Consider the following 23,549-nt stretch of genomic DNA (forward strand, 5'->3'; position numbering starts at 1 on the left):
CATGTCTTTCCCAGACCGGAATCAAGCATCCAAGGACCGGTTTCTGGCTATCAGCCTTCATCAGCCTGGATAGCTTGACTTGGATGCTTGATTCCGGTCTGGGAAAGACATGGCTTGGTAGTTCGGACTGGACTGTTCCCATGAGGCACAGGGTCAGAGCTGATTTGCATATAGCCAGTGTCTAACCCAAGGTGGTGTGGAGTGCAAAAAACGATGGATTTAGGCCCAGATCCTTGTACTGGGGTGAATGTATGACACTGTTCTATATTCTGTCCATCAACTGTGTTTTTTGCAATTTTCACCCCGAGTGGGCTGGGTATGCTCAGACGTGAGTCCCAGGCTCTCCACACCACTGGAGTCAAGCTATCCAGGCTGATGAAGGCTGATAGCCAGAAACCGGTCCTTGGATGTTTGATTCCGGTCTGGGAAAGACATGGCTTGGTAGTTCGGACTGGACTGTTCCCATGAGGCACAGGGTCAGAGCTGATTTGCATATAGCCAGTGTCTAACCCAGGGTGGTGTGGAGTGCAAACAAAACGATGGATTTAGGCCCAGATCCTTGTACTGGGGTGAATGTATGACATTGTTCTACATTCTGTCCATCAACTGTGTTTTTTGCAATGTTCCTTCAAGCTGGCAGGATGGTGATTTTAGCACTGCAACCCCTTTGTTGATGCCATCTTCAGGAAACAAAACACGATTTCTTCTGCAGCCCTTTTTTTTACCCAAACCCCAAATGTAGCTGTATTTTGGCTAAATTCTCGGTCCCCTCAAGGGGAATCCACAAACCCTGGGGACCTTTAGAATCCCTAGGATGTTGGTAAAAAAGGATGCAAATGTAGTGTTGATTACTTAGGTAGACAAAAAGCTATGAAGGCCTAAGCGCCAACTACCCCAAATTGCCCAAAAAGGCTTAGGACGTTGGGGGGGGGGGGGGGAGGCCTGGCAGTGAAAAGGTTAAAGAGTTGCCATTATACCTAAATAGCACTTCTGCTGAACAATGCGTCTGTGCTGAGTCTTTTACATCTGAGCTATACTGTTTATAAGCTTAACCTTCATGTTACATCATGTTAAGCTACAAGTTGACTGGTCATTCAGTTCCCCTCCGAGACTCAAGGAGGCTCTGGAGGTGACCTTTGATTCTAAAACCAAGTTCAGAGCATCTTGTGCAATAGAAAGCACGATTTGAGTTTAATATTTTATTAGAAAATAGCAGTTTATAAAAAAGAATTACAATCTTATATAATGATGGATTGCAAAACATTTCATAAAAAGGTAAAAATTGAAAAAATTGTGTATAAGAAAAGAAAAAAACTGAAAAAAGAGTGTCCGAAGAAGATAGATAAAGGAAAAGGCTTTGGAAATGTCCTCTACCCGGGGGCCCCCCAATCAACCATAAATAAGCTCCAAGTCATCCAGAATTGTGCCGCACGAACCCTTCCACAGCGCTAGGATGCCTCAGGGTAGCTATCGCGCTCTATAAAAACTACTTCCATTCCATTCCATCTATGTGACGATTTTAATATCGACAAGATATAATTGCTTATGTATATGTACTATGTTAATATTTTGGTAGTCAATTAATCGTTGCAAGAGTTTCTATTTCATTCCTCATTTAGTCAGTTCCTCCTTCGTCTGAATGCACAGTAGCTTTCTGTCTGTGTTCAGACGTTTCAGTGGCAGGAAATGTCTCCAGGTGGTGTGTGTTCTGCACAGCCCACCATGTGACTATGTCAGTGTTCTCATTCCAAGCCTTCTGACATAGTCAAACTCCACAACAAGAGCTCCACCGTTTGAAATGGGCACCAGCACCAGTAGCGGCCTACGTTTGGGATGAGTGGCGGTGCGGGCGGGGAAGGTGTGGGGGTGATAGGAATCGCGTAGGGAGGGGGCAAAATAAAAAATAATAAAAATAAATACAACTTTACCTTCAGCCGGCTGTGGACTGTGTTGCACTCCTCTGCTTCAGACAGAGGCTCCCAGACTGCCCTGCAGCCAATCCTGAAGCTGCTCTCACATGACAGCAGCTTCAGGATTGGTCTGAGCTCCCTTGATTAGCACCCTAGGACAGACTGGGAGCCTATGCCTGCTCTCTCTAGCCCCATCAGTGTAGCTGGGGATGGAGAGGGCTTCACTGCGCATGATGGTTTGGCCAGCCTGAGATGGCAGGCTAAACCATTACGCACAGTGCACTACCACTCCCCTCAGTTCCGTCACCTCCCAGGCCAGACTCAGCAGGAAAAGGAAATAAAACGAGTTTCATTTTCTTTCTACTTTCCTGCTGTTTTTGAGTAGGGCGATGCTACTCCGCCATAGCTGAGGAGGCTCCACTGACCAGCGCCTAAAATCAGATAAACAGATGCTGCCCTAACACCAGTTGAGGGGAGGTGTCTAGAGATATAAAGAAACTTTGGTGAACAACTCCAGTCAATTTTGAAGTAAGTGTGAACTGTGTACTGCATTGACCAGGATGCAAAGGGGTGAACTGTGCTGGGACTGTGAGGCAGTGTGCTCCCAGCCCCCATTCTGTTTTAAAGGCTCCCTTGAGCCAGCAAGCTGACAAGCTTTGGAGATGCACCTGTGTGCCTGTGAGTGGTACTGTGACCTGAGAGGAACTTGGCAGCATTTCCAGCATCCCCAGATGATTTTTCTTTGCTCTCTAATACTGCTCCTCTCTACTGATGAAGGGCTCAACCCAGAAACACGTGTCTAGAGATATACAGCAATGTCTGCACCAACTTTGGTGAAAAACTCCAGTCAATTTTGAACTGTATACTGCATTTACGAGGATGCAAAGGGGCAAACTGTGCTGGGACTGTGAGGCAGTGAGCTCCCAACCCCCATTCTCAAACAGTGGAGAACCTCGTACCTCACCCTTGCCATAACAGTGCCGGTCTCTCCCCTCCTCAGCTCCACCTCAGTGCTGCTCTTTCATAGTAGCATCTTCCTATTGCAAGGGCTCTCCCAGTCGCCCTCTCGAGGAGTGAGTCAGCTCTTGCCCTCAAAGCAGGATTCAGGCAGCCCTTCCTATTAGACTGGTCACATTTTCCCCAGGTTACTGGGCATGTACCTAGCTAGAGCAGATGGTGGTACTTCCCCCAAATCTGGTGCTCAAAGAGTTTCTCAGACACTACTGGTGTGGAAACCCAGGATACAGGAAAATAAATCTGCCACCCTGGCTGTAAGTTTCTGCCAAAGCTTAATACTAAAGTTACAGAAAGTTATGTATTCCAATAACCAGGATTTCTGTTATACGATCTGGACAGTTCGGCCCTTTGGTTATTTCACAGCAACTGTTCCAGTCAAAGTCTCTGTCAGAAGGAAGAGCAGGATGGTGGGGTGGAGCTGGGAGTCTTCTTTCCGGAGAAACCGACAGCAAGGGCACTGAAGCATTGGAAACTGCTACCTAATAACTTTTGGGTGTACCCTTTCCAGAGAACAATGGGAGAGGAAAAGGCGGCGTGAAACACCTAAGTGTCAAAGGGGCCCTCTATCTCATTTCCTTAACACTGCTCTGTCTGACCCACTACCTAGGTTCCCTGGAATGTTCTCAAGGGACGCCAGGTATTCACATCTGCTGTCTGGACTCTCCATCTAACCGTCCATCTTAGGTACCGCTAGAATGTAATAAATTTGATATGGAATGCAGTGTGACTATAGCTGCATCTGTCACACCTGCTCCACACACATCCTTTACACACATGTAGTGTACAGATATGTGAAATCTATGTCCATCATGGATGGAGAAAGGCCACAGTTGCAGAGGACTGGCAGACCAATTTAGAAACACAGGAGAGGCGAATAGGATAGCAAGCAAGGAGACCATTCAACAGCATGTGATGCATGAAAAGGCCTTTCTTGCTTGTTGAATCATATCTCTGCCACCACTGTCAGTCCTCTACAGCCGATATACTGACAGTAGTCCTTTTCATTCCTCATCCTGTGTGCGCCTCTAACCACAGAGCCCAGGTCTGGATCTTAATCCTTGTTGCAACCGCGCCTCCATCGTACACACATGATGGTCACATGTACATCCATGAAGGGGACATCCCACCATCCCAGCGGTACCTTTGCAGTATGTCAAATTTCATTCAACTATATTGCAAACTTATCTTTAAAATCCTTGAGATACTTAATTGCATAATAATTTCAATGTGATTAGGAGGGTACTATTTCCTGCAAATCAAATAAGACAGAGGTCTTGGATATTCATAGCAACTAGAAAGTTGAAATTGAAGAACACAGACATGCAACTTAAATCCTGAAATAACTCAAAGCAAAAGAAAACTGAAGGGAATTTCAGAGAACAAGATCTTTATTTTCTGTGGCATGTGCACTAGACATTAGGATAAGAAGAGGCGACATATCTCTTCCCATTGCCATAGGTGGAGTTGGCCCAGGAGTAGGTCTGAATTTTGCTAGTTTGTCCACCGATGCGAAGATCACACCTTTTGAGAAAAAGAAGGCAGCATTACTAGGACAAGAGGATAATATCCTAATGTTATCTAACTTAATGTGTATTTGATGTAATCCCAGTCTTTGCAGAACTCTTCCTTTCCATAAGACAGCCTCTTTTCTTTTGAGCAATGGCTAAATTTTCACCAGATTTCCCCTTGGTGGAATGGCTTGCACATCATACCAGGGACTGGTGTTAACTGAGCCACAGAAACTGAACTTTTAAACCTAGAAAATGTATCCTAGGCTATCTCCACCATCCCACCAAATCCCACCTGCCTGTAGTTTAGAAATCATGCACCTCTAGGTATAATCATGATGATGCTATCACTCTGCATATTATGCACTTAGTTTTCAATAGGTCACATCCAGCTGTCTAATATCTCCAATCATGTTATTGAATAGTTTGAATCCAGGTATTTAATACCTCTTAGCCTATTATTGAAGACATCTAATTCAGTTATGTTATCCTCTAATCATGTTATTTAATAGATTTATTCCAGGTGTTCCATACCTATAACCTTGTTATTGGATACCTCTAATCTAGCTGTCTCACACATCTGATCTTGTAACAGAATACCACTAATCCAGTTATTTAATAGAGCCAATTTTGTTCCAGGATACATTTTAGCAGACTGTTTAATAGCACCAATCGTGTTGCAAAACATCTCAAATCAACTTATTTACAACTTCTAATCATTTTATGTAATACCTATATTCCAATTCAATAACATCCCCTATAATATTATTTGACCTCCCTAATCCAGATGTTTGATATCCCTTTTTCTCTTGCAGGATACCATGAGTCCTGTTGTTTAATTAGCCCAAATCATTTTTGGAATGCCTCTAAATTCTAGAGAGTGTGATCTAGAGTAGAGAGGCGGATGCAGTTAGAGTGTTTGTTGTCTAGCGAGGAAGGGTGTGGTGTTGAAGGGATGATGTGTGGGCAAGAGGGGAGGAGGTGTGATCAAGAGATTAAGGGTGTTTTTCAGAGGAAAGCATGGCTATCCAGAGAGGATTTAATGTGTTCTACTTGTGGGGGGGGGGAGGGGGGGTAGTACAGCTGGAATGACGTAGGAGTGGTCTAGTGGGACAAAGTGTTCTAAATAGGAGGAGATCTGTTGCATAAGGAAGGATGTCGTTTATGTAGGAGATGATGTGGGATGGTGTGGGATGTTGTTACCTTGCCACCATTTTTGTAGGTAGGCGACCTAAATCAATATAATCTATTGTTTGTAGGTCCAAATTGATGCCTAAAGTCTTTGTGTCTCAGTTGCTCAAATATAACCCAAAACCTATTGGATGCCAGATTTTGATGCTCTATTAATGGCTTCAGACAGACTAAAATTAACTGTCAATCTATTAAAAAAAACTAATAAATACACTAAGGTCAAAAGAAGCAACTCCGAATGGTAGCAGAGCGTGCCCAGGTACTTACAGCTTGTCTGGTCTTGTTACATAGCAGAGGGTGTAGACAGCAAGGTCGAACTCAGGGCTTGAACCTATGTAGAAGGAACCAACAGACTTCAGGTATGTCGACCACTTGTACTGAAACGCCATGACATCAGGGAAGCTTGTCCACTGAGACCGCACCGGAAGCACCAGAGAAGAGGATGAAAAAGAAGAACACAGCATTATCAGTAAAGATCTGGAAATGTGTTGTTTTCCTCTGGCAGAAAATTTACATAACTGATTTCTGCAAATGTTCCTCTTTCCAAAAGATTTTCTCTTGCAAACGGTATTGACCATTGCCAACAAATAATTATGACAAAAAACTAAGCACTAGAAAACGACTAATGAACATTATAACTTAAAATAATATAATACTAAAAAACATGAATATTGATATTTATTTTAACTACCAATAATATGACGCACAAGGGACACATTTTGGAATAAAAAAACATCAGCTTTCACCCGAATATAAATATTAATCAGAAACAATAAAATATTGAGTTTGCTCCAGATTTTCGCATATTAATTTTGGTAAAAATGTACTGTAGACAACCTCACATTTCAGTTCAAGTCATACATCAACAAGCATTGGCATAGCCAATAGGTCTCGCTTTTGGGTCCTTATAAGTGTTTACACATGCAACTGTTGATGTTGCACCAAGGCTATTGTGCTGCATAACTAAATACTTATAAGGTCCCAAAAGCGAGACCTATTGGCTATGCCAATGCTTGTTTAGGACTTGCGCGCTGAACATTTCTAATCTAGAATGCTCTTTGTGCCCAGCCCTAAACGTCCCCACCTTAAGCGAATGAGGCGACCTTCTGACGAGCCCCAGCCATCTGTAGATTCGTCATTCCACCAGCTCCCCTGAACCAGGATTACACTGGTGGCTTAATACCACAACTACCCACAGCCGGAGTCACACTCATACAACGGCTGAACCGACAGTGCTGGAAAACGAGATGCGACGTGTGGTGTTGTGTATATTTCTCCTTATTATTATTATTATGCTCTGTATTACATGCGTTGTTGTTATTTCTACTGTACCTTGTATTATGTGAGAGTGGCTGGAACCTTGTATTGTCACTTATGTCATACAGTTCTTAGAGTGTTTGTATTCGACCTGCTGGGCAGGGGCTGGCCGCTCCCTGGGCCCTGGACTGCTCTACACTTGGTCCAATAAACTACAAGAAAAGATAACTGGTGTCTCTTGCAGACTTTACATGATGCAATGGACGCACATATAATATGTTGGCGGTGACAGAAACTGCCCCGCAGTAGGCCTTCTCCATCCAAGGGCTTCAAAGGGCCCACAAGGCCCAGAGGGCAGCATAAAGCATTATATAGTCAAGAAGACAACAGAACTCACAGCAGGAAGCATGATGACTCGGATATCCCCTAGCGAAGGCAAGAGATGGGCGGGCCTCCTCTGTGCCACACACACAGTATGGTGGACAACCACTGGGCGGGCATGTAGGCGACGGAGTGGATTACAGCGCTATACGAACGCAACAATGCAACTTACAAGAGAAAACATGGGGGCGGGGCTCCATGAGTGAAGGCGGGGTGAACGCAGGTTGGAATAAAGCACTATACATACCAGCACAACGTTACAACTCACATCAGCAAACATCTCCGCCACACAAGGACAAGAGAATAGAAAATTAACTCTGTCTGCGATCAGGTAACAACACGAAGACTGTGTCGCGTGAACACCGTACACCCACTGCCCGTACTCATATAGCGCCCAGCGCACCTCCTCCGCGGTACACTTGCCTGGCACATGGATGCAGTCCGAGCATGCAGCTGTCGACTGCGAGACATGTTTCAGGGGCCTCAGACACTGAACTCTGTGTGTGATGCTTGCCTGGGAGTTGTTTCGTCCTGGCACGGATCAGAATGTTTGTGTAGCGCCCGCATAACACTTGAGGGAAGAGAGGGCGCTTAAAGTACACGCAGCCTGCCGCCCTCCCAGTCTACAAGCCTACAGGGCCAAGGGGGCCTTCAGCCTTCCCTGGCATCCGTGGGCGACATGTTCTCAAAGGCTTGTGTTTGCATGAGGGCAGTGCCTTCTTTTCCCCAAAGGTGCTGTGCTAAAGCGCCGGATGGCTTCCGCAAAGGTGCCTAGTGTGTGAGCTGCCTCTCTGTATAGACGGGGTTTACTGTACTTTGTAAAAAGATCGCACAATAGACTCCCCCACGCCATTTAACAAGCATTAGCCGCGCGGCCGTAAAAGTAACGTCGTGCGGCCGCGAAATGAAAAAAAAATTAAGAAAACGCATGTGGTGGGTGACGTGAATTGTGCGTACATGCGTGCGCGACGGGAAAAAGTGCTGTGCATGTCGCGCGAGCTTGTGCGCGTAATACCAAGCTGGTGTCCGGCCTGGGTAGAACTTTTAAACCACCTACTATATTTCTAGCAAGAGCAGCGCATTCGCTTACTCTAGGGAGACCTAACAAGAGCAGCGCATGCGCTGACTCTAGCGATACCTAAAAATGAGCACAAACAAAAATGATTAATTACATTTTTTGTAAAGCTTTTTAGTCATCAAACATTTTCACTTAATGTCGTTTTGGTCACTTCCCAGAGTTTCCTAAGCTGGTGGAGTCAATAGCCCCTATTTTTTCGTAATATTCATTTTTGGTAAATCTCGTGAAAATTAAACCATCACACAAACTTTGGGAAACTAATATTCAACACATGTTAGGGATGGACATAACTAATATGGAATTTTCATACTGTATTCTCAATGGATTTCATATTATATTGAAATCTTCATAATTCATTTCTCCCAGAGCGTACATGCAGTAGGATTTCAATTTCTATAACATACTCTTTTGTATTTTGTAAGAATTTCATGGATAGAGAAACAAGTGAACTCTGCACCTGCTGGCTCCTGAGCAGCAGGGCACAAAAAAAAGTAATACGACAAACAAGAGTTGATGAGAGTCAACCAGCATTCGGAAGAGGCGTATATGGGTAGAGTTAAAAAGTGTGCACCGGAGTCGCAGTACCAACCAAACAAGTGTGTTTCGATTTCAATATATATTAGTTGAGGAAAGGTGGCAGCACCCCCTATGACTGGGGCCTTCCTGACAGAAACAGGGAAGTCCACAAAGTGCCTGGTCCCTGGTGGACAGACTGGAACAGGCACAATTCCCCTTCCCGCCTGAGGCTTTTGGTAGTCGAGTACATTAGAAAAGTAAAGTGATGGCCCTATAGAATTTTAGGAGAGGGTATATTTTACAGGCAGTCAATTTCTTCACTGAAGTAGAAGATGGACATCAGATGTGGTCTATTTTAGAGACATACAATAGCAAAAAGGAGCCAAGAGGGATATGGAAAGGTATATAAGGGATCGCCCTCCACTCTAAACAGTCAATAAACAACAAGATCCCTATACCTGGGGCGATTAATACATTTCAAAGACATGAGTACACATCACTCAGGTTGTATTTTTTGTTTACATACCGAGGTAGACCCCTGCTATCTATCGCAGTGCGGTATCACTCCTCTAATGTCTGATTGTCCCCACTCATTCTATTGTTCCAAAAAATTAATTACTACGGTCTCAATTCAAACAGTATCCAGAGTGATGTCCAACAAATGTCTGCCTTCTTTACTGACAGTACATCTATCCACACTTAACCACATGTGTACACACCTTAAGAGGAAAAAATGTGTGGTGGAGAGGAAGGCACCTCACGGGCGAACAACCCTCGGGGATGTTGGCAGATGTTATCAACTCAATGCCCCTTTCTCATCATCGGTTGCCTTCCAATCCGAAAAGAAAACAAAATAGGTACAACACATAAACTGAAATGCGTGTAAAGGTGCAACATAAAGAGTATCACAACATTAACTCATAACGGACAGAGTGACATAAAATCAACAGCCACACCCACTCGATCACTTTATTCTTCGTTTCAGTGTGAGCTGAAGAATTAAAAAAGAGGTTGGTAGCTTAATATCGCCTACCAGTACCTGATACCGACATGTTTCACTGCCCCACTAGTTTCGGCAGATTCATCAGGGTATTCAACACTCGGTCACTGCACCTGTCCGTTATGAGTTAATGTTGTGATACTCTTTATGTTGCACCTTTACACGCATTTCAGTTTATGTGTTGTACCTATTTTGTTTTCTTTTCGGATTGGAAGGCAACCGATGATGAGAAAGGGGCATTGAGTTGGTAACATCTGCCAACATCCCCGAGGGTTGTTCGCCCGTGAGGTGCCTTCCTCTCCACCACACATTTTTTCCTCTTAAGGTGTGTACACATGTGGTTAAGTGTGGATAGATGTACTGTCAGTAAAGAAGGCAGACATTTGTTGGACATCACTCTGGATACTGTTTGAATTGAGACCGTAGTAATTAATTTTTTGGAACAATAGAATGAGTGGGGACAATCAGACATTAGAGGAGTGATACCGCACTGCGATAGATAGCAGGGGTCTACCTCGGTATGTAAACAAAAAATACAACCTGAGTGATGTGTACTCATGTCTTTGAAATGTATTAATCGCCCCAGGTATAGGGATCTTGTTGTTTATTGTCTATTTTAGAGACCCAGGCACCTGATCTGTATGTTGTTACATTGGAGATAACAAACTTTTTTGACTAAAAGGTAGGCTTGAAGAAAAGAGTGAATTAAGTTGGACCTACCTGCAGTAATGGTACTTCTGCAGGACATGAGACAAAGGAAAATGATCATGAAGGTGGCCAAGATGAACTTTCTACTACAATTCAAGAAATCTCTCTTTCACGTATTCCCAAATGTCAGCCAGCAAATGGATTAAAGATGATTCCCCTAACTTCAGTTATGGAAATAATCCCAGACCAATGGTACAAAAAACTAGGTATCGAAAGATCAGGAGCAATAAATAATAGTTGAACAAAGATAACTGATTGATACATTGAAAAGCATTGTCACGGCAACATGAAATATTGCAGAGTAGGACATTGCAAAGAACCATTTTCCATGTCTTAACTAATTTATACTAGTTCTCCCAAAAACGTATTGCAACCCTAAAGAAAGGTTGGCTCTCCCTTGCTAGTGGTCAGCTTATGTGTGCATGTAGTTCCTCATCATCGCAGCTATTCTTGGACCGTTTAATCTTCCTTCCCAGATTAGTATGAATTTGTGGGAAGTTCCCACCCTAATGGAATAGATGGATTTAAGAAGATTGTATAGTTGTGGTTTGATGCCAACAAGAATGAAGAGACCCACACAGTTTTTACAGCAAAGGTGGAGGACTCTACGGGGAAGAAAACATAACTTTTCTTGGGTCCAGAGGATGCCATGGTTTTGCTGGATTATTGGGGACTGCCAGGGAAAGAGGTTCTGAGCAGTAAATCCTCTAAGGAAGGTCAGACCAGTCAACATTTTGAGTTGCTGGATGGCAATACAGACAAACATTAACCCACTTCTAATGAATATAAACATACATGTACTTTTCCTTGAGTAGGGATATCCGACTAGGGTCCAAGAAGGATATGCTCATTCCAGATTCTCAGCATAACCACTGACTATAAAAATGTGTTTCATTTAGTTAAACTGGATGTAAATGTATCATGTCTGAATATCATTAAAATCTGGTACTGGTCTGATCACCTAGTGCCCTGAATTGAATGCCTGTGCCCTAGAACATCTGGATTTGTCATGAATTCTTCAAAATATTTGGGTGGAGGTGTGATAGACGGATTCATATGAATTCTTGCATGACACATTGACCAAAGCAGCTGTTCCTGACCCCATTGCATCCTTCTTCCTCGTCCCAGTCCTTACTTAAATATTTGTATCAGAACCCTGAAGAAGCATCCCGCATCCTACCTAAAATGTAAATTTGTCATTCCTTTATTGAGCCCTTCTTTCTAGTCTCTATAAGAAGGCCTCCATTACCTCACTTTGCCTGTGTTCACGCCTTACTTTGCCGGACTTGAATTGTTTCCTGAGTTTATAATGTAGGAAAGCAGCTGTGGTCAGACTTGGGATTTTGCCAGAGGTAAAAGTCCTTCTTTGTTTGGATTTTATTCCTCAGTAGATAGAATTAACTAAATTATTAAAAAAACACTTGAAGTCTCGTTTTTCTAGGACTCGAGGACTTCTGGACTGTAAAAAGAAATATGTCATGTTGAGGCTGGGCTCTTTTTTGGTTTATAGTATATTGTCTGAGGCCTCAGGTGGCCTGGCGGTGTGCAGTTCACCTGGGTTCCCAGGTCATGTACTGACTTGGCAGGAGAGAACAAACTAAAGCTGCTACTTTCCTTCTCATAGTTCAGTTTTACTGCATACACACAGTAGACTTGTGTTCATTAGAAGCTGTGTTTATTGCAATTCTCCTACAGATAGCAAACCACTACTGGTCATAGATAAATATATTATGAGTATTACAATCAGTTTTATGGTATTTATTTTTTTGACATTTCCATCTGTATTCACCCATATTTATTTTTCGCTGCTTTTATCTGTACTTATTCACATTTATTTTGGGGGTTGTGAAAACTGACGTTGAAACTGATATATTTCCACATTCACTTACCATATAAATGCACATTCTTACTTGAATGCCCATCAGGTTCCAGTGGTATGAAACACCCACAGAGGACAAATCAATATACTTGTATGAAAACACACACCGTTTAGTATCAACCTTGTGCATATCAACTGCTGTTTAAGCCTCATTGCTAAAATCTATTTGTATTTTTACCCCCTTACCTGTCAATCGACACTGCTACTGTCCTCACAGTCATGACTGATGTAGCATCGCGCTACTAATAATCACAGACACAGCTTGAGGTTTGACTGGAGCTTTATTCCTCACATCCAGTGTCAACCCTGTCCCTACTCTAACTGCCCTCATCCTGTCCTAGCTCTTCCTCTTCCCCTCAACCCGACTAGCTCCGCCCCCCAACTACTAGACTGTCAACTACATTACATCTCCCCCTTTCTTAATAAAACAAAAGCAAACAGTGCTTCAATCCATCTCTTCAATGAGTCTCTTCGGTGGTTGGATATCATGACGTGGCCGCAAGGACATGGCCCCAGTGGACTCACTCGGTAAGAGTCCATTCTGCTGACCTCGGCCTTCAGTATCACTATGGTCGGGTTCCTCAAGTGCGAGAGTGCCAGTCAGGCTCACCAAAGGTCCTTTCATGTCTCGAGGACACTTCTTGAAGTGAGAGACGTTCCTGGTGAGTCAACGTTGGTCGGATTCCGCAGTCAGCATGGTGCCCTTCTGTTGGGTGACCAGCAGTGGCTCATCACGGAATCGGCAATCAGTCTTTCTCTGTTGATCCTGTTTGACGAGGACATAGTCTCCTTCATGCAAGGATGGAGACCTCGCTCTCCTTTTGGCATCGGCGTATGATTTCATTTTGTCCTTGTTATGTTTGTCAGTCACAGCCATCTCTTGGTGATTGTGAGTTGGCGACGCGGCTTGCAAGGCCCCTTCCCATGTTGGGATGCGATTTCTCATCGGTCGCCCTAGCATGAGGGTCGCTGGGCATTGTCCGGTGGTTGAGTGTGGGGTGGTCCTGTAGGCTCTGAGGACTTCGTTCAGTGCAGCCTGCAGCTCCTTCTTCTCAGCCGTGGCTTGCTGAAATGTCCTTTTGATCGTAGCCATAAACCTTTCGATGGTGCCATTTGCTTGTGGCCAGAGTGGTGTAACTTTCCTGTGCTTGAAGTCCATGTGTTTTGCAAATGCACTGAATTCGTGTCCATTGAATGGGGGTCCATTGTCCGTCTTAACCTCTTTGGGGACACCCCATGTTGCAAATACTTCATCTAGCACCTTGAGAGTGCAAGAGGCACTTGTGGACGATATTATTTGTGCGATGGGAAATCTTGAATATTCGTCAATTATGGCAACCACATATTTTCCAGACTGCAGCGGTCCGTAGACGTCCATGGCAATTTCTTGCCACACTCCGCTGGGCAGGGTGGTCATTTGTAGTGGTGCCGGTGGATTGCTTTTGTTGGTCAACTGGCAGAGATGGCAATCCTTCAGGGTAGACTCTACCATCTGGTCAAGGAAGGGAAACCAGACGCGTTCCCGGAGAGCTCGCTTTGTAGATACTACTCCTCTATGACCTTCATGGGTCAAATTGACAACTCCTTGCCGTAGTTGACTAGGGATCACAAGTCGTTGACCTCGTAGAATGACTCCGATGGTGGTGACCGACAATTCATCGCAGACATGCCGGAATGCTTGTATCTCTTGCCGGACCGTGGGGTCTATGTCTTCTTCTTGTGGGTCATGTCTCCACCGATTGGTTTGAATCCGGCGGAGTACGATCTGCAAGACGGCATCTTGGGCGGTTGCCTCCCGGATGACGTTCATGGGAATGGCAGGTGGCAGTGCTTGATCAGCCACGAAGTGGATATACTCCTCAGCAATCGATGGTTTGGATTCTGATGATGGCTGAGGATGACGGGACATGTAGTCAGCCGGGTTCTCCGCCTTCCCCGGTTTGTGAACAATGGTGAACATGTACTCTTGCAGTCTGAGACCCCATCTCTCGATTCTCGGAGGCATCTTGGACCTTGGGTTGCCGTAGATGGTGACCAGCGCCTGATGATCGGTGATCAAGGTAAAGTGCTTCCATGTACAAAAACATGAAAGTGTTCACATGCCCAGACCACCGCAAGACTTTCCTTTTCCGGCTGCGAATACTTCTTCTCGGGATCAGACAGGCTGCGACTGGCATAGGCAACAATCCGTCTCTGGTCAGAGTCGTTCTCATATTGCGCCAAGATGGCTCCCAAGCCAACGGGGCTGGCGTCTACAGTGATCTCAGTCTTCCGTTGAGGGTTGAAGTATGAGAGGCTGTCCGCCGACCCTACAGCGCGCTTGATGTCTTTGAACGCTTGCTCGCACTGAGGGGTCCAGTCGAATGGTTGACCCAGCTTGGTGAGGATCCGAAGGGGGTGACTGATGGTCGTGTAGTCACGGATGTAGCGGGCGCAGTAGCTGGCCATCCCCAAGAACGATCTCAAATCGTTAACGTCCTGCGGGCTCTTGGTATTGTTCAGGGTTGCAATCTTGTCCGGATCAGGCTTCATGCCCTCATCTGAGAAGATATGGCCAAAGAATTTTAGAGTAGCCTGGTGAAACTCACATTTCTCTTTGTTCAGCGTCAGATTTGCATCCAACAGGGCATGACAAACACGATCAAGAGCGATGTCGTGCTCACGAACATTGAACCCATAGACCAGGATGTCATCGCTGTAGTTCAAGGTGTTGGGGATGTGTTGAATCAGCTGCCGGATCGCCTCTTGAAAAATTTCTGCGGCGGAGGAGACACCAAAGCTCAGCCTTTTGTACCTAAAAAGGCCAAGGTGTGTAGCAAACGTCGTGATGTAGCGAGATTTGGTGTCTAATTCGAGCTGGTGATAGCCTTTGTTTAAGTCCAGCTTCGAGAATACCCTTGCACCATTCAGGGCAGCGATCATGTCGCTCAGAGGCGGTCCAGGGTGTCGCTCCCTTTCAATCGCAGTGTTGGGTAGGCGCATGTCAACGCACAGTCTCACCTTGTTGGGAGTCCCTTTTTTAGGCACGATGACCACTGGCGACACCCACGGGGTTGGGCCATCCGTGCGCTCTATGATGTCCGCAGACAGGAGTTCTTGAAGTTCGTCCTCGACGGCACTTTGAAGATGGAATGGAACACGTCGTGGGTGCTGAGCAACTGGTTTGATCTGTTCGTTAATGTGCAGATGAATTTGACACCCTTTCAGCTTACCCAGGCCCTGAAATAGCTTGGGGAACTTGCTGACACAGTTCTGGTTGTCATTGACTTTGAATAAAATAGCCACCAGACGAAGACGCTCTGCAGTGGGGAGACTGAGTAGGCAGTCGGCTTCAGGTCCTTTGATGACATGGATGACCGCTGGTATGGTAATGGTGTCATGAGTGAGTGTCGTGTGGAATTTGCCCAGACAAGGGAGTGGCTTTTTGGACATCCACGTGAAGACACAGACTGGTGCAAAAGTCAATGGGGGCTTCGGGGTCATTTTCTCGTATTCCGTAACAGGAATGTAGTTTAGCGAAGCTCCGCTGTCCATTACGAATTTGGTGTCATAATTCCCCACTTTAAAGTCCAGGCGTGGATACCTTTTGAGTTGGTCAGGATCAGCAATCATGTTTAAGTATTCGACGGTGTACGCCGATTCCCTGGATGATGATGATCTCGAGTCCCGAGACGGGGATCTGCGTTCCCATCGTGACCTGCGTGATTCTCGGCTGGAATGTGATGAGCCTGGGGACCGCATGGACTCACCTCGAACAGCTCGTATGTGATGCTTTCTTGTGTCTGAGCGAGACGATCTCGTTGTCTCACTTCGCCTATCCTTGTGATAGTCTCCACACATTGCTTCAAAGTGGTTCGACCGCCCACATTCCCTGCATTGCTGACCCATGGCAGGACAGGTGTCTGCATGGGGATAGTCATATCCACATCGGTAACATCGTTTAGTCCCTTCCGGCTTCCGGTCCCTTCGCCCGGGCTCTCTCCTCCTGTATTCTGGGCGTCTTTGGCGCGATGACGGTCTCTGTCTCCATTGCTTCTCTTGCGAGTACTTTCGTCTGCTACTGGGTTTTTCTTGAACGCGGTGCGCCTGCTCATGGCTTACACTGTGTCCTGTTTCGATGGTGGCGGCGTGTTCTTCAGCTTGGTCATAGACACGAGTCATCTCTTCAATCTCTTCTAATTCATGTGGTTTTCTCAGCAGCCCGCCTTCTGAGTGTTTCCGAGTGGCAACCGGTTATGATTTGCGATTTGATGGCAGCGTCAGGCGAGAAGGTTTCGAATTCACAGTGTCTCGACAGCCGCCGCAGCCGGGTGATGAATGCACTCATTGCCTCCTCTTTTCCTTGACGCGCTTGATGAAATGCATGGCGTTCATAGTCCACATTCCTTTTGTGGAGGAATTTCTTGTTTAATGCCTCACGTACCTTGTCATAGGTTCCAGCATCTGCAGGCGGAAGGTCCTTGATTATTTTGCTTATTTCTCGGCCTGCTAGGTTGCGGAGGGCTATTAACTTTTCTTTGTCCACCGTCACTTCGGACCCCTCAATATAATCTTCAAAGTCTTCTAGCCATTCTTGCCACTTGGGGCCCATGCTCCCTCCCGTGGTCACGGTCAGGGGTTCTGGGGCTCGCAGGTGCGATCCTCCCGCGATGATGGGCTTAGCTTCATTCCGCTGTGGTGAAGTATTGGGGGTCACCATTGTGTCGCTGTTTCCCTCTCACTCTTTCCTTTGCCTGTGCTTGTTTTTCACTACACTGCTTGCGTTTGTCAATGTTCGTTCTTGTAGTTCACTCACATTTGTTATTGTTTGTTGACTTGATGTTGTCAATGCTTGTTTGCTTCTTCTCGCCAATGCTTGTTTATTTGCTCTTGTCAATGCTTGTTTATTTGTTCTTGTCAATGCTTGTTTATTCTTACTCGCCAATGCTTGTTTATTTTGCTGTATGCCTGACTTCAAAATGGCTGCTCTACAATGACCAAGGGGTCTGTCTCGAATGGTGCCTGACTTCAAGATGGCCGCCGTCACTGCATGCACACGAGGCTTTCTCTCTCTCTTCACTCGGTACCAGTTCACTCAGGACTCACCGGCAGGCGACTTCAGGAGGCAGCACACATCAGGATTCACTTCTCTCCTGCCACTGCTGCCACCAGGTGAGGTTGGGGTGGGCTCCCGCCTTACTTTGCAAAGTCCCGCGCTTTCTTCGGCGACAGCGTGCCGAAACTCACGCATCGGGCGTGAGATTTTCCGACGTCGACGGGCACTCGAGCCCTGACTTCAACACGCTCGGTGGCACTTTCCAGCGGGCCTTTGGGGACAGTGTCCTCCACGCCGGGGCACTTCTTCTTCGCTCTTGGGTGCGAGGCAGGGTCAGAGTGGGCTCCCGACTTCTGCACTTCCAGTGCTCACCTAAGGCACACGCTTCCAGCGTGAGTCGCGCTTCGGCGCGATCAACTTCTTTTCTTCGAGCGGTTCAGCGCTTGTTCCTTCGGCCCATCTTGGCTCCCTCACGGTCTCTGGAAGGACAGGGTCACCTGCTGCTGGCCACTCTGCTCGGGCGGCAGCTCGGCTTCACTCGGCAGCGTTCTCCTCGACGCTGCCCGGACAGGGTGCTCTCGTGGGGTCTGTGGACAGTGGGTTTAGTCATCCCACCCTCGTCGCCAGTTGTAGCATTGCGCTACTAATAATCACAGACACAGCTTGAGGTTTGACTGGAGCTTTATTCCTCACATCCAGTGTCAACCCTGTCCCTACTCTAACTGCCATATATAACAAAAGGGACCCCCTGATTCTGCTAGATAGTTCCTAGGTCAGGGCACACAAATTTATCAAAATAACTTATCCTAGGCAACTAGTGGGTCCTACATTAAATGGTAAGTACTAAACAACATTAATTCTAGTAGCCAATCTATACAATAACTAATGTGGTGCACATTCGACAAATGCATAAACAATTAACAACAATTATATTCATAGTTCATTTATTAAAAATACAAAAAATATTCACACATATTATTAACACAGTTAAAAAATTCTAACAATCAATTTTTCCTTGGTGTTACAAATAACGGTATTTCAGATAACAGTCATATCAACTAATACACATATCTTTAAAAAAACTATTCTTTTTCAATAAAAAGAGACAAGTGGAGTTAGTGATTTGTCTCTATGCGCGTTTCGGCGTCTTCACGCCTTCTTCTGGAGGCCACTTGACATTTCTTAGTATTTATAATCCAAGCCCTTCAGATTTTATTTCTATATGTTTATAGGCTCATCAGACGAGACGTAAATAGTATGGTAGGTTGCGTAGTATGGTTTTTATTTTAGCAAAATGCACACGTTTTTAGTTGTTCAAGAGCAAGATGTAGTCTTGTGTTTGTATCCAGTTGTCATTGGGTGGTAGCCATTAAATGTAGGCGCTGCCTAAGGTTGATCCTTATATTTGGATAGCGCTGCGTTCCCAATGCAGATAGAGACGACGGGGCATTGATGACCTCCTAATCCTTGATATATATCTTCTAGCGTACGTGTGTTCGGCCTCTGATGGGGGTCTGTTGCCCTCATCCTGTTCTAGCTCCTCCTCTTCCCCTCAACCCGACTAGCTCCGCCCCCCAACTACTAGACTGTCAACTACATTACATCTGAGAGCATTTAGAATCACTCAAAATCAAACAAATGTCTGTGAAAGAAAGAGTGCTGGTGCCGAAGCTCTGCTCAGAAGCCCACTGCTGGGGCAATTAAATGTTGGTGTTATGTTATGTAATGCTATGCTATGTTATGTTATAAGGATATCCAAAGAGCGACTTATCACCCGAGATGTATTCCGGTGCTGGAGCAGGTGTGAAGGTTGTCTGCTGGGTGTTAGTTGAAGAAACAGGTCTTTAGCTTTTTGAGGAATTCCAGTGCGCCGAATGCCAAGGCTGTGTAGTCTCAAATCCAATTTCAGGGTTTTTTAATATACTACATGACACTCCTTGCCCCATTATCTAACTCTTGGAGGTTCCTCCTTTATCTCTTCGTGATAGTTTTGCTGCCTTTCTTTTCCTCCGTCTTTATGATCTGTGTGTTTCCCACCTCTTGAGTTCGGTAAATATCTGATGAGGACGAAAATAAGTACAGGTGCCCAAAAATAAGTACTGGCATCCACCGGTTCAAATTAAGCACTATAGCCTTGCATCGGAAAGTGTTGCTGCTGCTGATTGTCCTCACGCCCCCCTCCTCTCCCACCAGGCATATACAAGGATCTGGCCAACACACCAGCCCCCATCCACCCTTCCAGGTACAGGACCTGCTACCATACTACATCCCTACACCTCACCACTCACTCCGTGGGCCTCTGCCATGTTTCCAAGGCTACACACCACCAACGAGTCCCTACACAGCTAACTTACCACTTTCAAAAACATTCAGATCTAGACAGACTTCCGGCACACCCATCCAATCACCTGACCAATCACAGACCTACTCTGTGCAGATTGTCTCAGCCCCACTCTCCCAACTCAGTGCACTCACTTTCCCTCATGTTGCTAGAGAATACCAGTAATTATCTCTGGAGGCAGGTATGTCAGTACTACCACCTTAGGGGACCAATAGGAACGTGTATACGGGAAACATTCCACTCTGTGGCCTAGTCACAGCCTCAGATAAACACAGAGAATCCAACCAAGAAAAGGAGGGGAAGGGAGTGTTTTCAACGTGTGTTGAAGCACTCAGTGTTTTGAAAAATACCCCTCACACACCAAAAGGCCCCTTGGTGTCATGCTTCATCATCGGGGTCTTCGCACCCCTCTATCGGGATGCGGCGTGCTGCGACCTACGACTACGCGGGAGCACTAATAGTAAAGACTATGTGTGGTGTTGGTGTGTGGGGTGTCTTAGGTTAAGTGAGTGGTGGGATGTGGTGAAAAAATTAAAAAATACCTGGCGCATGAGTTTGAGGAAAAATTTATTCTGAACTCTGGCTGGTATTATTAAAAGAAGTGCAAAATGAGGTCAGGGCTGTTATATTAGGGAACAGGACCTCTGGTGTGCGTTGTCGACATGTTTCGGAGCCAAGCTCCTTCTTCAGGACGGGGGCACAACCTCCCCACCTTACTCACGTTTTTCTAAAATTAAAAAGTGTATTATACAGAAAAGTGACGAAAATATAGGCTAAGTGTGCCTACAGCGGTCTGCTACAAGTACAATGACCTGCAGAAAGACAAAAAGGAGAAAACAACATTGGTTACCCTTGTAGCGGGTAGTTCAAGCAGGTGCAGTCACCTGGAACCTCACCATTATGCTTGTTTTAAAGCCTGTGGAAGGAAAAAGACTCACAAAACTCACAACATAGAACACACATGTACTGGTACTTAGAGTTATTATTGGTCCTACTTGTGAAGCTTGCTTTTTTGCCTCATGAGCATAGAGAACGTCTGGGGTGTTGCTATTTTTGCAATCTGTTGGGGAGAATGATGCAAGATTTAATAACTCATTCTTACTCACTTTAGTTTTAGGAGGGTGGTCTTAATTGATCAGTCTGAGGATTACTCACGATTACGGGACGCTATGGACACCGTCTACCCCCACACGCTGCTCCGCTGGTTCTGGATGGTAGACCAGTGGTCATGCTATTTATACCCTATTTCTTAAGGGGCGGAAGTATCTGTGTTTCCTAACATGGGTGTTCCGCTCCATGTTAATTGACAGATGCCCATGTTTGGAACGTCCGCTAATTTGCCTCGCGCATGTCTCTCCGTCATGTAATGACATGGCATAGACGTCTGGTGATTCTCCCCGTAGGCGCATGGTGACTGATCACTCGCGCATGCGCACGCCAGTGATAAATGGCGCATGCGCGTTTGCTATTGTCATTTCTGACAGACACTGATTATCGCGCATGCGCTTCTTGGATTCCAGCGGTCCTTTCAGTACTGTCTGCGCTTTCAATGGGGCAATTTCTTTCTTGTTGAAGCCGGTTTAACAAGAACTTCAGTTTTTTGGTCTCAGAAGTATCCTGATTGAGTAACTTCAGACATACGATTGTGGTCGCGCTGTATTTATCCGATTAGTTATAATAGTCTTCAATTTCCGAGATATTTAGTAATTGAAGTTCTATTTTTTGACAATACTGGAAGGATCGTTTCACCGGTCATTGGTCATTGGTCAATTGGGTCCACGGTAAATCGTCATTAAGCCCAATTTTATGGGTTCCAAGCCTGAAAACCCATCTCTGTTCCTTCTGGAAGAGCCCAGCTTCAGAGGGTAGTTGCTCAATAATTGTCCAGTTTAGGTCATTTACGCAGTGTCCAGCAGTTAGGTAGTGAGTTGCCATTTTCGTTGTGCTCTTTTTGCAGCGTACATTGCTCTTATGCTCGTTCATTCTTGTTTTTACAGCCCTCGTTGTCATACCAACATACTCAAGGTTGCAGGGACATTTGATCAGATATACTACGTTTTTAGTATTGCAATTTGTGAATTTCCTTTGCTCCCAAGTGGTTCCATTCCGGAAGAAAAGTTTTTTGCTTTTCTTGGTCAGGTGGCAGCTACTGCAGTTTCCACAGGGAAAGTGGCCTTGGACGTCAACAGATGGTTGCGTAACGATTGTTGTTGATTTTGGTCTTGTGTGTACCAGTATGTCTCTTAGGTTACGCCCTCTTCGGTGAGCAAACATAGGTTTTTCAAAGTTCAGGTTGCCACAGGTTAGTATCCTCCAGTGTTTATTCACAATTTTTGATACTTCGTTGGACATGGTGTTAAAAGTTGTCACACATATAGGTCTTTTATTCTCCTTCGCTTCTGTGGTTCGGTCCTCCAGTAGGGCCTCTCTGTTGTTATTCGTAGCTCTTTTCAGTCCTTTTGCAATGATTCTCTTGGGGTACTCTCGTTGCTTTAGCTTCTCACTCAGGTCTTTCGCCTGTAATTTGAAATTGGACACATTTGTACAGTTACGTCTCAGACGTAAAAATTGTCCATAGGGCAAATTTTCACGCAAGTGCCTGGGGTGAAAGCTGTCGTATCTTAGCAGACAGTTTCTCGATGTTGGCTTGAAATGGGTAGTGGTTTTTAAGCCCCCATCTTCTGCATAAATATTTAGATCAAGGAAGACTAGTAGGTTGGATGACATGGTACTGGTGAATTTGAGGAAGGCATTTTGGTTGTTCAGCCATATTTGGAATTCCTCCGCAGATTGTCGGTCACCTTCCCAGATGACTAGGACGTCATCTATGTACCTCCTCCAGCATTTTATGTTTGTTCTGTATGGATTTCGTTCATTGAGAATTTTTGTGGTCTCTAGGTGATGTACATAGAGCCCCGCCAGGCTCGGCGCAAAGGTACTACCCATGCTGGTTCCATGGCACTGTTGGTAGATCGTGGTCTTGTATTGAAAGAAGTTTTTTTCTAGGGCCAGTGAGATGCATTCTAGAACCAGTCCTCGTGGTGTTTGATACTTCCATTGTGTTGAGAACAAAACTTCTTCAATGATCATGAGTGTTTCGTCATGGGGAAGGCTGGTATAAAGACTTTCGACGTCCAGGCTGATCAAGAGTTGACTGCCCGGGTCAAAGGGTATGTCCTGTAGGAGTTGTAATACCGCTTTTGTGTCTTTGAGGTAGGTGTTTGTAGATTGTACTAGAGGGCGTAGGAAAGCGTCCGCGAATTTTGACAGTGGTTCTAGGATAGAACCGATCCCTGATACTATCGGTCTTCCAGGGGGATTGGTGAGGTTTTTATGAATTTTCGGGATGCTGTAAAAATACGGAATCCGCGGTTTTTTCTGCTCCAAAAATTCGCCCTCTTTCTTGCTCAACCAATCGTGTGCTAGGCCTTCTTCGATCATTCCTCCAATCTTAATTCTCAGGTTCTCTGTTGGATCCTGTTGTAGGATCATGTAATTGCGTCTATCAGACAGTAGTCTTAAACATTCACTGTCGTAGGCCTCGGCAGTTTGTAGGACGATGGCTCCGCCTTTGTCTGCTGGCTTTATTATGATATTGGTGTCCTCAGATAGCGTTTTTAGGGCTTGTTGTTCCTCCCTTGTTGTGTTGTGAAAAATTCTAGTAGACGACACATCCAGTTTGTTGACTTCTGTCATGATAGCTTTTTCATAAGCCAATAGCTCTAAGG

General features: G+C 45.3%; 1 protein-coding gene across 1 annotated transcript in view; it reads right to left on the minus strand.

Annotated features, from left to right (window-relative positions):
• Nucleotides 1-4,288: 4,288 nt before the first annotated feature.
• The window catches only part of LOC144764867 (uridylate-specific endoribonuclease C-like), a 72,278-nt gene continuing 53,017 nt past the window's right edge, over nt 4,289-23,549 (minus strand). Inside the window, exons 6-7 of the mRNA XM_078650302.1 lie at nt 5,894-6,036; nt 4,289-4,448 (exon numbers count right to left, since the gene is read on the minus strand). Coding sequence (XP_078506428.1) covers nt 4,337-4,448; nt 5,894-6,036 — 255 coding nt within the window. The 3' untranslated portion in view covers nt 4,289-4,336. The remainder of the gene's footprint in view (nt 4,449-5,893; nt 6,037-23,549) is intronic.

The sequence above is a fragment of the Lissotriton helveticus genome, chromosome 1_1, assembly GCF_964261635.1.
Source record: "Lissotriton helveticus chromosome 1_1, aLisHel1.1, whole genome shotgun sequence".
In the NCBI taxonomy this organism is placed as follows: domain Eukaryota; kingdom Metazoa; phylum Chordata; class Amphibia; order Caudata; family Salamandridae; genus Lissotriton; species Lissotriton helveticus.